The 16,499-nt window shown below is 37.9% G+C and overlaps 1 protein-coding gene across 1 annotated transcript; it reads left to right on the forward strand.

The window, feature by feature from the left end:
• The first annotated feature begins 5,987 nt into the window (after window positions 1-5,987).
• MUC7 (mucin 7, secreted) lies at window positions 5,988-14,141 on the forward strand. The gene is made up of 3 exons (XM_050791420.1): window positions 5,988-6,041; window positions 12,924-13,512; window positions 13,654-14,141. Exons 1-3 carry the CDS (start codon window positions 5,988-5,990, stop codon window positions 14,139-14,141), a joined length of 1,131 nt encoding a protein of 376 aa, XP_050647377.1.
• Window positions 14,142-16,499: the final 2,358 nt, after the last annotated feature.

A 16,499-nucleotide genomic window follows, 5' to 3' on the forward strand; every position in this document is an offset into this window, starting at 1 on the left:
CAGCTTCACCCCTGGGATGCAAGGCTGGTTCAACATGCACAAATCAATAACGTAATCCATCACATAAACAGAACCAATGACAAAAACCACATGATTATCTCGATAGATGCAGAAAAGGCCTTCCATAAAATTCAATACTGCTTCATGCTAAAAACTCTCAATAAACTAGGTATTGATGGAATGTATCTCCAAATAATAAGAGCTACTAATGACAAACCCACGGCCAATATCATACTGAATGGGCAAAAGCTGGAAGCATTCTCTGTGAAAACCGGCACAAGACAAGGATGCCCTCTCTCACCACTCCTATTCAACAGAGTATTGGAAGGTCTGGCCAGGGCAATCAGGAAAGAGAAAGAAATAAAGGTATTCAAACAGGAAGAGAGGAAGTCAAACTGTCTCTGTTTGCAGATGACATGACTGTATATTTAGAAAGCCCCATCATCTCAACCTGAAATCTCCTTAAGCTGATAAGCAACTTCAGCAAAGTCTCAGGATACAAAATCAATGTGCAAAAATCACAAGCATTCCTATCCACTAATAATAGACAAATCATGAGTGAACTCCCATTCACAATAGCTACAAAGAGAATAAAATACCTAAGAATACAATGTAAAAGGGACGTGAAGGACCTCTTCAAGGAGAACTACAAACCACTACTCAAGGAAATAAGAGAGGACACAAACAAATGGAAAAACACTCCATACTAATGGATAGGAAGAATCAATATCATGAAAATGGCCATACTGCCAAAAGTAATTGATAGATTCAATGCTATCCCCACCAAGCTACCACTGACTTTCTTCACAGAATTAGAAAAAACTACTCACATGTCATATGGAGCCCAAAAAAAGCCTGCATAGCCAAGAAAATCCTAAGCAAAAAGAACAAAACTGGAGCATCATGCTACCTGACTTCAAACTATACTACAAGGCTACAGTAACCAAAACAGCATGGTACTGGTACCAAAACAGAGATATAGACCAATGGGACAGAACAGAGGCCTCAGAAATAACACCACACATCTACAACCATCTGATCTTTGACAAACGTGAAAAAACAAGAAATGAAGAAAGGATTCCCTATTTAATCAATGGTCCTGGGAAAACTGGCTAGCCATATGCAGAAAACTGAAACTGGACTTCTTCCTTATTACCTTATACAAAAATTAACTCAAGATGGATTAAAGACTTAAATGTAAGACCTAAAACCATAAAAACCCTAGAAGAAAACTTAGGCAACACCATTCAGGAAATGGGCATGGGCAAAGATTTCATGACTAAAATACCAAAGGCAATGGCAACAAAAGTCAAAATTGACAAATGGGATCTAATTAAACTAAAGAGCTTCTGCACAGCAAAAGAAACTACCATCAGAGTGAACAGGCAACCTACAGAATGGGAGAAAATTTTGCAATCTATCCATCTGACAAAGGGCTAATACCCAGAATCTACAAGGAACTTAAACATATTTACAAGAAAAAAGCAAACAACCCCATCAAAAAGTGGGCAACGGATATGAACAGACACTTCTCAAAAGAAGACTTGCATGCAGCCAACAAGCATATGAAAAAAAGCTCATCATCATTGGTCATTAGAGAAATGGAAATCAAAACCACAATGAGATACCATCTCACACCAGTTAGAATGGCAATCATTAAACAGTCAGGAAACAACAGATGCTGGAGAGGATGTGGAGAAATATAAACACTTTTACACTGTTGCTGAGAGCGTAAATTAGTTCAACCATTGTGGAAGACAGTGTAGCGATTCCTCAAGGATCTAGAACCAGAAATATCATATGACCCAGCAATCCCATTACTTGGTATATACACAAAGGATTATAAATCATTCTACTATAAAGAAAAATGCACATGTATATTTCTTGCAGTACTATTCACAATAGCAAAGACTTGGAACCAACCCAAATCCCCATCAATGATAGACTGGATAAAGAAAATGTGGCACATATACACCATGGAATACTATGAAACCATTAAAAAAAAAGGATGAGTTCATGTCCTTTGCAAGGTCATGGATGAAGCTGGAAACCATCATTCTCAGCAAACTAACACAGGAATGGAAAACCAAACACTGCATGTTGTCACTCACAAGTGGGAGTTAAACACTCAGAACACATGGACACAGGGAGGGAAACATCACACACGAGCCTGTTGGGGGTTGAGAAGCTAGGAGAGGGATAGCATTAGGAGAAATACCTAATGTAGGTGACAGGTTGATGGGTGCAGCAAACCACCATGGCACATGTATACCTATGTAACAAACCTGCACATTCTGCACAGGTATCCCAGAACTTATAGTATAATTTTTTAAACAATTAAAATAATAAATGCATAAATGTTACTCATTTATTGAAAAATAGAACCAGAAGTGCACTGAATTCAGTCATAATATGTCCAGATATTCTTATATTTTTCTAATATTTAAAGAAATTAAATTCATTTTTTGAAATTCTATCAATTTTTGAGGTCAATATAACTTACCACAAATTGGGCAATAACAAGGTGATATGAAATTTTTCTACTGAAGCCATATACTCAGAAAATCTTGTTTCAGATCAATAAAAATTCTACTCTACAGTCAATTTTAACTGTAACAAGTATATTGTAAATGCATATCACCAGTTGCTAGCAAAGAAAGACAAAAAGAAATTAATATTATAGCCCATATTTACTAACTCGTTGCTATCTCAAAAACTGTCCCTAACTTTCCACTAATGGCAGTATAATAGCTGAGGGCTTTCCATTCAAAAGTTCCATGTCAGAATCTTTAACTTATCTAATTTCAGTCTGACAACTTTGTAAGGTAGATGTCACACCTAATTAGCAGATAGAAAAACTGAGACTCAAGGAAGTTAGCTAACTTGTCAAAAATTACATGGATACTAAATGGAGAAGCAAGGAATCAAACCTAAAGAATGTAAGCCCTCAGAGACTATATGTGCAAAAGAACAAACTGACTAGCTAGAAGAGGAATCACACCTTCAAAACTGTATTCCGGATTAATGATTTTACATAGTAGAAATATCTAATTTTGAAAATCTCTATTAAAATGATTCTTAAGTTCCTTCTTAAGTTCTTAAGTTTCTTTTTAAAAATAAATATTTATAAAATGACTAGTATGGATATCAAAATATCACTACCATGGGGGAAAAGGGAGAACATTTTCTGGGATAAAAGAAACTAGAGACATAAGAAGTGACTGCAACACACGGCCCTTAGTTGAGTCCTGGTAGGAACAAAATGACTAAAAATATTTTTGCCAAAACTGGGAACATTTGAGCATAAATTCAATTTTAGATTATGTGTTTGAATTATTAATATTGTTATAGGTTGATGGTGTTGTGTTATAAAAGAAAGGCTTTTTAGAGAGAAATGCTGAAATAGTAGCTGTTACAATTTCTGTAGTTTACCTTAAAATACTTCAGCAAAACAACTAAGATATATAGCAAAATGTTAAGAATTATGAAAACCAGGGAACGAGTATATAGTTTTACTACCTTCCTCACTTTTCTACGTTTGAATACTTTTCAAGGCAAAATGTCAAAAATTGTTTTTAATTGCTTGTATTAAAAAATTCAGTGTGTTTTTTTTTTTTTTTTTGGCTTTAAATACTGTCTTGCACCAGTACTTGGCACCACATTATTTTTTTTAAAATCCTCTGTCCTTTATTAACTTGTCTTATTGACAAGGAAATATGGTGTCCCATCACATTAACTGTCAGAAGGCAATTACTCTGCTTACTTTGAGAGCCCAACAGGAAAGAGTAGATGATCTGTTCCTGTTGGGAGGACCCGGGCCATGGTTGTTCGTTTCTCCATAAGTGCCATCAATCACTGTTCCACTACTCATCAAGCACGTGAGTTACTCATTGAGAACCTCTGATCGTCACTGTGCTCATCAGGAAGAAATGGATGCACAAAGAACTACTGTCAACCTCAGCAAACCACAACTATTCTTTTCTTTAAAAGCAAATTCCTTGACACAAGTGACCTTATCTTAAATCTAATAGATTTCCTATTTCCAAAAAGCTCAACTGGAGAGTTATAAAACCTGAAAATTCTCTTGTGCTTTCTCTTCTTTTGCTTCTAGTTACCATCCTCAAAGGATTGGCTAAAAGCAAGCAACTGAATCGAACACCCTAAGAAGAAATATTCACACTGCACCAGGTATGTGGATACTTTAGATAGATTATAATATAAACTAAACAGTTTTCAAGTAATATACATATATTAAGTAACAGCAATAGTTGTTCTAATACAGTTATTCTCCTCTCGTGAACTGCCAAACTGTGTGATAACACTCAATTCGTAAGTTATTAGAACACAAAATGACTGGTAGGAATGTTTTTTGGTCTTGAAAATTAAAAAAAAAAAAATCAGACAATATATTAGGAACCTGAAGAGTAATAAGTAACCATTCATTTTTTCAGCCGGATCAGATTGTTTTCTTCTTACTATGCTAGTACTATAATAATACCGCTGAGACTTTATTAAGGATAAGACATTATTCTTAGTACGATTTGTTTTTTATATGTGTGTGTGTGTGTGTGTGTGTGTGTGTGTGTGTATAAAATTTCAGTCAATCCTCAGGAAATTCTTATGATGTAAGATTGAAACTCACTCAAAGTCATGCGGTGAGTGGCAGAGTTACACAATAAGTGGGCAGAGCCTAAATCAAGTCTCTGACTGACTCTAACACCCATTTTATAAACCACAGGATTGTATTGTAAAATGTGTCTAATCTTGCAGCCCGCCACATTGACATGCACACTAATTACCTGCCCTAATATGTAATCTGTCTATATGATTTAACCTTTATTTTGTTTTCTAAAGCTGATAAGCTGACATGTACACATTACATATGTAACCAAAATGAGAAAAATAAAAGACCACATTCTTCTCCTCTCTCATTCTTCTCTTCTCTCATTCTTCCCTTCTACAACCTATAGCCAAAATACAGTTCTCTTTTGCAAGTAGTTATTCAAAAAAAATATGTATTAAGTCTGCACTATGTACTAGGCATGATGACATAACAATGAATAAAGCATAATTCCTGTCATTTCAGGACTTAGAAAAAGGGTATCGGCCAGACACGGTGGCTCACACTTGTAATCGCAGAATTTTGGGAGGCCAATGAGGATGGATTGTTTGAGCCCAGGAGTTCAAGACCAGCCTGGGCAACACAGTGAAACCCTGTCTCTATGAAAAATAAAAATAATAATAATGACAATAGCCAGGAGTGGTGGTGCATGACTGTAGTTCCAGCTACTAGGGTGGCCAAAGTGAGAGGATCACTTGAGCCTGGGGGGTGCAGGCTGCAGTGAGCCATGAGCATGTCACTTCACTCCAGCCTGGACAACAGAGTGAGACCCTGTCTCAAAAAAACAAAAAAGGTTTTCAAATGGCAAGAAAAAGGATTATCAAATGGCAAAATCTTCAGTAGAATGAAATTGGAGGAAGAGTCCATTTGACCTGGTTCTTTGTTCCAAGTGACAGCCTCATAGCACATAGACAAAGAGCGTCTTCATTCTAACATCAGGAATCTTTATAAAACTGTGCAGTATCAGGTCATTTATATGATGGTTCCCCAGAGAGGGAAGCTTCTTGAATTAGAAAAGAAATAAGAATAAAATTATTTCCTTCTCTTATTGCTAAACTTCCTAAGATCCTGCCTTTCCTAGCCAATCTTTAATATCAATAGAAAATGCTCATGTTGCAAACTAGTTAGAATAATTATTGAGTCTCCTCCATTGCTTCCTCTCTAAAAGAATGTATGTTAGGCCTGAAGTAATTTTGTGTCACCCCTATGGAATGAAAATGTATACATAATTTTCAGAAACCACTGGTCTCTTTTAGCCTGTGCTTTCCAATAAAAATAAGTCATTTACCAAAATGCATTCCTCTCCCATAATATCACAACTAATAGTAAGCCACGTTTCTGCTTTTCCCAGGAGACATCAGAAAGAATGAAAACTCTGCCGCTGTTTGTGTGCATCTGTGCACTGAGTGCTTGCTTCTCAGTAAGTATTCACCCACACAAGATTTTTCCTTAACTATCAATAACAAACATTTAGTGTACCTACCTGAGACTTTTAAAGCATAACAGGCAATCCCTATTTCCAAGAAGCTTGACATCTTTTATTTCTGGGAAACATAGAAATATGGATAATTGGCCGGTGCAGTGGCTCACACCTCTAATCTCAGCACTATGGGAAGCCTAGGAGAGAGGATCACTTGAGCTCAGAAGACTAGGCTGGGTAACATAATGAGACAGTGTTTCCACAATAACAAAAAAAGAAAAAAAATTAATTAGCCAGGTGTGGTGGTGTGTACTTGTAATCCCAGCTACTCGGAGGCTGAGGTGGGATCTTAAGCCTGGGAGGTCAAGGCTGCAGCAAGCCGTAATCACACCACTATGTCACAGCCTGGGCGACAAAATGAGACCCTGTCTTAAAAATATATACAGATAGGTAGATAGACTAGATAGATAGGTAGATAGACTAGATAGGTAGGCAGGTAGGTAGGTAGACAGACAGAGCATAAGGAAATAATTTGTTTCATTTATCCAATATTTACAAAGCACAAACTTTATAGTGAGTGTGATGAGAACTGACAGAGATGAAAACCCAGATTGGTAAGGCCTTTAGGTCTTGGTGTGGAATATGGATTCGAATCTGTCAGGAAGTCTGAGCATGATCAAAGCACTCCCAGGGGAGTTACATGACAGGATTCTCAGGAGAAGACAGGTAGCAGGTAATAAAAACTGAGATAAGGAGACTAGTCAGGAAGCTATGGCAGTGGTCCAGATAAAAGATGATGGTGACTTGCACCAAATGTCAGCAATTAAAAGGTGAGAGTGGGTTTAGGATATGTTTTAGTGATTGAGTCTACTATACCTTCTACTGGATTGTATATGTGGTAAAAGAAAGAAATGAACAGGCCAGGGGCGGTGGCTCACGCCTGTAGTCCCAGCACTTTGGGAGGCCAAGGCAGGTGGATCACCTAAAGTCAGGAGTTCAAGACCACCCTGGCCAACATGGCAAGACCCCGTCTCTATTAAAAATACAAAAATTAGCTGGGCATGGTGGTGGGCACCTGTAATCCCAGCTACTTGGGAGGCTGAGGCAGGAGAATTGCTCGAACCTGGGAGGTGGAGTTTGCAGTGAGCCGAGATTGCATCACTACACTCCAGCCTGGGTGACAGAGCAAGACTCTGTCTCAAAAGAAAAAAAAAAGAAGGAAAGAAATGGACAAAAAATGTTCGAGTTTGGGGCATGTTCTATTTGAAATGGCTATTAGACTTCTTCATCAAGATATCAAGAAAACAGTGGATATATGTTGTCTGGAGTTAAGAAATCTAGGGGTAAAGTCTATATTTAAAACATACCTGAAGCCATGAGACCTTACAAGATCACCTAGGGAGAAAATGTAGTTAGTTTAGATATGGATAAAGAAAATGGAGGACCCACAAGAGGGGATAGGAAAGGATGGCTTCCAAAACCAAGAGAAGATTACAAAGTGGACCTTCTATCTTTAAGAAATTTAGGGTGTACTGGCAAAGGAAGATTAAAATTAATAATGATATAATGTGATTACTAGGTGATACATGCTGTAATAATAACCATATTTTTCTCTAATGTTATGTACCTGTATTTATTCAATTTTATTTTGACAAAATTTCAAATAAGAATCAAGAAGTAGAATGTACTTTTATTGAATGAGGATGGATAGCCTCAGAATATTATGCCAGTAGAGTAGAGAGAGAGTGCAGAAGAACTGATGAAGTGGATGGAACTTACTCTTGGATATTCTCATATTTCTCACTTACCATATAAAATCCCTCAGAAAGCAATCAGGCTTTTTCCCTGGACCCTGATGCTGAGTTGTGTGACTGTAGAAGGGTGCTTAAGTTGGGCTCAGAAGATGTGGACTTAAACTCATCTCTGATGTTTACTATCCAGATGAATCTTGAGCAATTTAGAATCTATTTATAGGACCCCAATTTCCATATGTATAAAATAACACTATATGCTTCACAGGGCTGCTGAAGGGTAAATGAAAATTTATAAATTATAAAATATAGTGTAGATGTAAAAATTATAACAAGATTATTGTAATCTCAATTTACATACTAGTTGATAAGGCTTTAAGTTCTGAATATGCACGGTGATGTTAACTTTTTAATAAGTAAAATTTTAATAAGGAATCCCTGGCTACCAACAACTCTATATTGAAAGAAATAACTTTCCATTCAACACAAATAATTATATTATTGTGAAATGATGAATTTGGGTTGTTCTTTTGAGGTGGTCTTTCATCATAACTCCCACAAATCCAGACACCTAAAGAATCCTTTCTTCCAAGTGCTTAGAATAAAGAAAACTCTTCAAACTACCCAAATCTCAAAAAAGTGCCTGGTGAGAGAAACAGTTTCCAAAGAACTTGAATATGAGAAGGTAGCACAGAAATACCTTGACCTGATCCTTAGAAAATACAGGAATGTGAGGTCAGGAGCTCAAGACCAGCCTGGCCAACATGATGAAACCTTGTCTCTACTAAAACTACAAAAATTAGCTGGGCGTGGTGGCACACACCTGTAATCCCAGCTACTCAGGAGGCTGAGACAGGAGAATCCCTTGAACTTGGGAGGCGGAGGTTGCAGTGAGCCAAGATTGTGCCACTGCACTTCAGCCTGCGCAACAGAGCAAGACTCTATTTCAAAAAAAAAAAGAAAAGAAAATACAGGAATGTACCAGAGAGTAGCATCAACCCAGAGCCAGAAAAGTTCAGCCCTGGAGCTCTAGCAACAACCTGCTTTTGTGGAGTGATTTCAGGGAGTGGATAGTCTGGTTTCTCTCTTCCAGATATCCCAAAGGAGGATTTGAAGGGATGTATTCTGGAGTCAGATGAAGAGCTCTGTCAACTATAGCATTATTTAACATAATGCTTTCATTCTCTTTAAAAAAGGATCACAGGTTTTCAAATGGTCATAAAAATAAGCCGGTAGCAAATGAAGAAATGTAATGTGCTTTCTAATTTCAATTAAACGTAATCTTGGGCCAGGTGCTGTGGCTCACACGTGTAATCCAGCAGTTTCAGAGGCCGAGGCAGGAAGATCACCTGAGGTCAGGAGTTCAAGACCAGCCTGGCCAACATGGCGAAACCCCCATCTCTACTGAAAATACAAAAATTAGCCAGGTGTGGAGTGCACACCTGTAATTACAACTTCTAGGGAGGCTGAGGCAGGAGAATTCCTTGAACTCAGGAGACTGAGGTTGCAGTGAGCTGAGATCACGCCACTGCACTCCAACTGGGTGATGGAGCAAGACTCCATCTCAAAATAAAAAAAATTAAAAATGTAATCTTGACCTTGCTGTCGTCTAGCTCTCTTCCTTTCTAACTAATTTTCTCCTCCTCTTCCTTCCTCAGAAAATTTGGCATTCCTCTAGTTATTTTAGGAGTCTTCTGCTTTCTTACACCCTCCTTTCTTGCTTCAAGTGTCATGTGTCTCTCCTTCTCCTTCCTTTGATTCCAGCCTACTCTCTCCTTGTTCCTCATGCCTTCTTCCTCTTCTCTCCTCTCAAAAGTGGAGTTTGCAAATGGAGAAACATTCTCCTAAAAGTTACTTAGTCTAAGACTCAGTTTTCCCATCCATATAATGAAGATAATAACCATACCCACCTTATGATATTGCTAAGAAATTAATTTGTATTTGTAAACCATTCAGAATAGGGCCTCACATAAAGTAAGTGTTATATAAAGACTTTTTTAACAAAAATAAATGGCGAATGTGAACAGGCAGGCAGGGTTGCTCTCTTTAATACACTCTCCCTGGAATATCTATATTTATTATAAGGACCTCCATACTTCAATCATCTAAACTCAAAACTTTAGAGGCATACATTTTCAACTCCTTCCTCTCTCAGACTTCTCTAAATCCAACTCTAGTTGACGAGTTCTGTTATAACCACCTGTAACTGCCAATCATAATAACTAATCAACATATTAAGTAAATCAAACAAACTGGTCATTTGATACATGTTCCAGGCCATGCTAACATTAAAATTAATAGGATTTTAATTATTTGCCTTCATATAAAAATGTGGTAGGTACTATTTTGGTCACCTAAAGTAAAATAGCTGAAACTATTTTACATATGAATAAACACTTTTAAATGTTAATATTTTATTCAATAAGAAATTAGCTACTGTTTTCATTTTTATGCATTTACTCATTCAATTAATAGCTAATGAGTACCTGCCATAGACCAGGCATAGTTTTAGGTACTGGACTTACAGAGGTGAATGAAAGAGGGGCCTTCGTGAGGCTCAGGTGATTAAGGGAATGAACCACATAACTATTTCAAAGCAAATAGAATTAGACTTTGGATCTGGAATTTAATTTAATCCAAATCATTTTATAAATGAATAAGCACTCAGTTTTCCCATCCATATAATGAAGATAATCACCATACCCACCTTATTAATATTGCTAAGAAATTAAATAAATTTGTATTTGTAAACCACTCAGAATAGGGCCTAACATAAAGTAAGTGTTATATAAAGACATTTTTAATAAAAATAAATAGTGAATGTGAACAGACAGTGACCTGAGTGACCTGCCCAAAGTCACTCAGCTATTCAGTGGCAGACACAGGACAGAGCCAAACCTCCACTGCTGGTCTGTTGCAGCGTGTTTCATACATGTTCCTATAAGATCTGGACATTCTTTGCAACATCTTCAGAGACCATCTGGAAAGGGAAAGACTGAGATCGTGGAATGTGAGGCCCTCAATCCTGCTTCAATCAGAGCAGGTCCCTAATTATGTGGATTGCATATTCAATCTCCAGGGAAAGATCTGTTTGAACAATACGACCTGTTTATTTTATATGAGAAAACAAGTACCCCTGTAATGGAAAGGATCTCCTCAGAGATTCCTGGAGTCAGTGTTACCGATTCTGAAAACCTAAGCCCTTTTAAGAGAGACCTATGGAAAAATATCAAAGTTATGAGTATCAGAAGCCATTATGGTAACTAATGGCTATTCCCAGTTATGAATTAAAATTTCCTGGATAATTTAATTTTCTAAACAAATAATCCTTTCTTGTATTGATGGATGTTGCGGAGAATGTCCAGATCTTAGAGGAACATGTTTGAAACACACTGCAACAGACCAGCAGTGGAGGTTTGAATCTGTCCTGTATCTGCTATTGAATAACCGAGTGACTTTGGGCAAGTTACTTAATATGCCTGGATCTCAGTTTATTCATTTATGAAATGATTTAGATTAAATTCCAGATCCAAAATCTAATTCTATGACCTTTTTGCTTTAAAATAGTTATGTGGTTCCTTCCCTTAATCACATGAGCCTCACGAGGTCACAAGGGTCCCTGTTTCATTCATCTCTGAAAACCCAATACCTAGAAGCTACTTTTGAGGCTGGATATATTAGTCTGAGGAAGTTATCTTATCTTACACAACTCGGCTAGTCTCTCAGAAGTTATCACGTCATCTGCACTAAACTTTGTGTCCAAAGAAAGCTTTATAACTTGGGACTGGAATGATGTACCCATTTGGTGATCTAAAACGGGCTTCTGTGAAAATCATTAGGAAGAAAATATAACCTATCCTGGTTTGGGATGGTCTCATTCAACCTATTAATATTTCTTTTCTCCAATTTAATATAACCGATCACTAAAAAATGTAGTATGAGATTGAATACAGGGAAGAGGGATATAAAAGGCATGAAGTATGTTTACAGATAATAAACTGAAACAGTGATGGTACTCTAACTCAAATAATGTCAGCAATGCCTAAAGGAAATAAAGATATTCATCTTGCAAGATGATGACCCACATGGCACGGAAGTTATTTTCCAAATTTTGAAGGACTCCTGGATTTTCGGTAAACCTGCCAAAACATAAAATTAGGACCAAAGAATGGAAATCTTCATGAAGAAAATTCTACTCAGTTAACAATAAAAATCCCAAAAAACAAACCTACATTCACTATCAAGAACTCTCTATCAGGCTGCCTTAGGAATTACTGTAGTGAGTTCTTAATCAGAAAAGTTTAGATGCATAGACTGGAAAGCCTTTCAGCAGGTATATTGATAAAAGATCAAGTATCAGATGTACAGTTGGACTAGATCAGTGTTCTTTTCAGATGTAAACACCTTTCAGAAATCATGAAAATCATTGGTGCTGTATCCAGACAAAATGCATAAACATGCAAATTTTCTCTAAAAATCAGATGATTCATGAACCCCCTGAATCATGAATTCTGTAATTCTAATATTTTAAACAATAAAGTTAAAAGGTAATGACCAAAGTTGTTTCTCCAATTTATAAAGGCTAAAAACTGTTTCCTGAAATATGGAGAACATGAAGCTGGGGTGGGATATTTTGTTTGTTGGGGCTTTGTTGTTGTTTGACTGTTTCGTGTTTTGATGATGGTAGATATAAGGGGTGTAATCCAGAAAGGGCTCTTGGATCTCAGTTGAATGTCTTTGACTAAAGTTTTGTGAACATGCTGAGTAAGCAGGAAGCCTTTGTGCTGGGACCTCAGGCAGTAACTTGACCATTTTCCACCAGAGAAAGAAGAGAGAAACTGGAAGCACAAAAGTTCATATCCAGCTAAGCATTCAGGCTAGAGCCCACAGGAATATATTCATCCCAGCTATCTAGAGAGTGGACATTTGACAAAAATAGTAGCAATTCTTTCTTGAAACTTAGTGAAAATCAGGTGAAATTAGGAAGATAATCACTTGACTCAATAATGTACTCTGGTTTCTAATCCCAGCACTCCACAAATACTGCTCATCTCATGGTCAGCCGTGATCACCTGATTGATAAATAAATGTATACTTTTTTCATTTCTTACATTTTCTTTCTCTTCTGCAGTTCAGTGAAGGTCGAGAAAGGGCTCACGAACTACGTCACAGAAGGCATCATCACCATTTACCCAAACCTCACTTTGAATTACCACATCATCCTGGACTACCAACTCACCAGAAGCCGTTCATTATAAAGCCCCATAAATGTCCATACAAACGCTGTAGGCCTAGGCCTCCACCTTCAGTTCATAACCCCCACAAATTCCCAAATCCTCCCCAGCCATCTAAACATCCAGATACTAGCAGTGTGGTCAACCCTACCTTAGTGACTACAACCCAAATTCCATCTGTGACTTCCCCATCTGCTTCCACCAAAATTACTACCCTTCCAAATGTGACTTCTCTTCCTCAGAAAGCCACCACCACATCTTCAAGAGAAAATGTTAACACAAGCTCTTCTGTAGCTACATTAACACCATCGAATTCCCCAGCTCCACAAGACACCACAGCTCCCCCACCCACACCTTCTGCAACTACAGCAGCTCCACCACCTTCCTCAGCTCCACCGGAGACCACAACTGCCCCACCTACACCTTCTGCAACTACACCAGCTCCACCACCTTCCTCAGCTCCACCGGAGACCACAGCTGCCCCACCCACACCTTCTGCAACTACACCAGCTCTACCACCTTCCTCAGCTCCACCGGAGACCACAGCTGCCCCACCCACACCTTCTGCAACTACAGCAGTTCTACCACCTTCCTCAGCTCCACCGGAGACCACAGCTGCCCCAATCACCACACCTTCTGCAACTACACCAGCTCCACCACCTTCCTCAGCTCCACCGGAGACCGCAGCTGCCCCACCCACACCTTCTGCAACTACACCAGCTCCACCACCTTCCTCAGCTCCACTGGAGACCACAGCTGCCCCACCCACACCTTCTGCAACTACACCAGCTCCACCACCTTCCTCAGCTCCACTGGAGACCACAGCTGCCCTACCCACACCTGCAACTACACCAGCTCCACCACCTTCCTCAGCTCCAGTGGAGACCACAGCTGCCCCAATCACCACACCTAATTCTTCCCCAGCTACTCTTGCACCTGACACTTCTGAAACTCCAGCTGCACCCACACACCAAACCACTATTTCAGTCACTACTCAAACTACTACTACTACTAAACAACCAACTTCAGCTCCCACCCAAAATAAAATTTCTCGATTTCTTTTATATATAAAGAATCTACTAAACAGAGTTATTGAAGATATGTTGGAGCAATAGTATATGTTGTAAAGTGTTCTGTCATTTTAAGATGTGATTTATGAGTGCAGAACTACCATCTTTACTTTTAGCACCAATCCCAACATGAAATTATATTATTCAGATTTAAAGCACTATGACTAATCTTTCAATCTAATTATTCACCACCACAAGACCTATTAACAAGACAAAATGCCTCTATCCCACAAGCCAGGTGCAGGTCTGAGGTTCAAAAATCACTTTTTGGAACCTACAGAGATAGCCCGCTGAGGGCAGAGAAAGTCTTTAGATAAAGAGAGAATATTATATGGGCCATCAACCATTTACTTTTCCCTAAATGTTGGAAACTACAAAATCACTACCTTGTACCCCCATCAAAATCCCACCTGAACCATCTAATCCTATAAACATAAGGGGGTAAAACTGGATCTCTCCAGATGAACAAAAACATCTAAATATCTGTAGATGGAAACTTTAATCTAAATCTATCGATAGACCTGTCGTTGTATTGTTGATTAATGAAAAACCTTTTAGATAATTATCTTTAATTTTAAATAAAATTTTATTTCACAAAGTGTGAGCCAAGAAAGGGGAAATTTGATTTGAAGTGAAGGTTAGAAGTGAATGACAATAAAGTCTGGCAGCCAAGCATGAACCAATACTGGCACTGTTTTTCTTAGTGTATGTAATTGTTTAAACTGCAAAGTTGACATGTATTGCATTGTGTCTAAGTTAATTTCGATCCAATGTACTTGATTCTAGCCTCTGTGAACAACAAGAATACGTTTTTGTATGTTCACTTGGTGTTCATAATATTTCACTATCAATTCAATTAATTCACATAAATTCCATGTGAAATGTATTCAACAATGGAATATTTTCTAAAACATTTAGTATACATTTGAATGTATTTTAAACCACGCCAAACTATTAGTTTAATGTCAAGTTTGCAGAATTGTCTCTGAAAATAAAAACCCTGACTTCAGTTGTAAAAGAATAAAAATTAGCTACTTGGTATACGGAGATGTTCATTTGGGATGTGGAGGCATTTTTATCTTCTGTCACTGCTACTTAAAACTCTGATGATTATGTTAGATTTTTTTGCTAACTAATAAAGATTTCAAATGGCAATTTATATTCATTGTGTGTATCTGGAAGTTTCTTGCCTTTCTTAGACTCTGAGACTGGTGAAAAGAGACGTAAATGAAGATTTACATTTTTGTTAACTCTGCCACTAATCAGCCAAGTGACTTGGGGAGGACACTCTATCTCTAAACATTAATTTTCTTTTTCAAACAAAGTGATTAATTTACTTAAATTAACTTAATCTTACTTCTTAATATGTGTTTCCAATCCAAATTATGTGTTTGCCCTAAGATTCTTGGTCCGACAATTAAAGACCCCATCTCCCTCACTTTACTCTGTCCATCTAGGCTCATTTTGGTAGCTCTGTATAGACCAGCCCATGACTGATCACTGCAGGAGTACTGGAATCTGGCCATTTCTGTCCAAAATAGAACTTTTGCAACAGGCAGTCTTTGCTTTAGATCTTCCCTTTGCATCAAGGCTTTATCACATGTACATCATGGACTGAGGCTTTCCCTCCTAATCTTGCTTTCTTCCTCTTTCCTCTCACGAGTAACCTGATCTGCATCATAATATGAAAACTTTCCCTGCCACTTCTCTTTCATCCCCCTATTTTCATATGCATTACTCCCCAGTAAACTGCTTAGTTTCCAAGGAGAACGAGAAAAATAATAGAAAGAAGAATAAATTCACTGACTGCCTTATTGATAAAAGCTGAGAGACAAGACACCACTTAAAGCTGGCAAATCAAGTAGTAAAAACTTAAGTATATGTAAGCAAACAAAATAAACGTTAAGAAATATGACATCGTGGACTAACACTGGATGGTGGAGAAAGAGATAGTAAAAGGAAGAAGATGCTACAGGTTAATTTCATTTCTCATGGTAGGAAACCAATAAAACTGCCTTAAGGAAGAGGAAAGTCAGGGTATCACATAAAGATATTAATAATATGTGACTATTAAAGTAAAATATTCCCACGTATTATAACAACTACCAAAAAATAACAGGATGGACCCCATAAAAGTGCATAAATAAACCCAGATGTATACAGAATGTCAGTACATACTTGTGGTGGTTATTTACTGAGTGGTATCTTGCTGAGTTTTCCAGCCTTCATCTTTCTGCCATGCTGAATTCTTCCTGCCCTAGAACATCAGACTCCAAGTTCTTCAGTTTTTGAGCTCTTGGACTTACACCAGTGGTTTGTCAGGGCTCTTAGGCCTTCAGCCACAGACTGTGAGCTACCCTAGTTTTGAGGTTTGGAGACTTGAAGTGGCTTCCTTGCTCCTCA

Source organism: Macaca thibetana, chromosome 5 (genome assembly GCF_024542745.1).
Source record: "Macaca thibetana thibetana isolate TM-01 chromosome 5, ASM2454274v1, whole genome shotgun sequence".
Lineage (NCBI taxonomy): Eukaryota > Metazoa > Chordata > Mammalia > Primates > Cercopithecidae > Macaca > Macaca thibetana.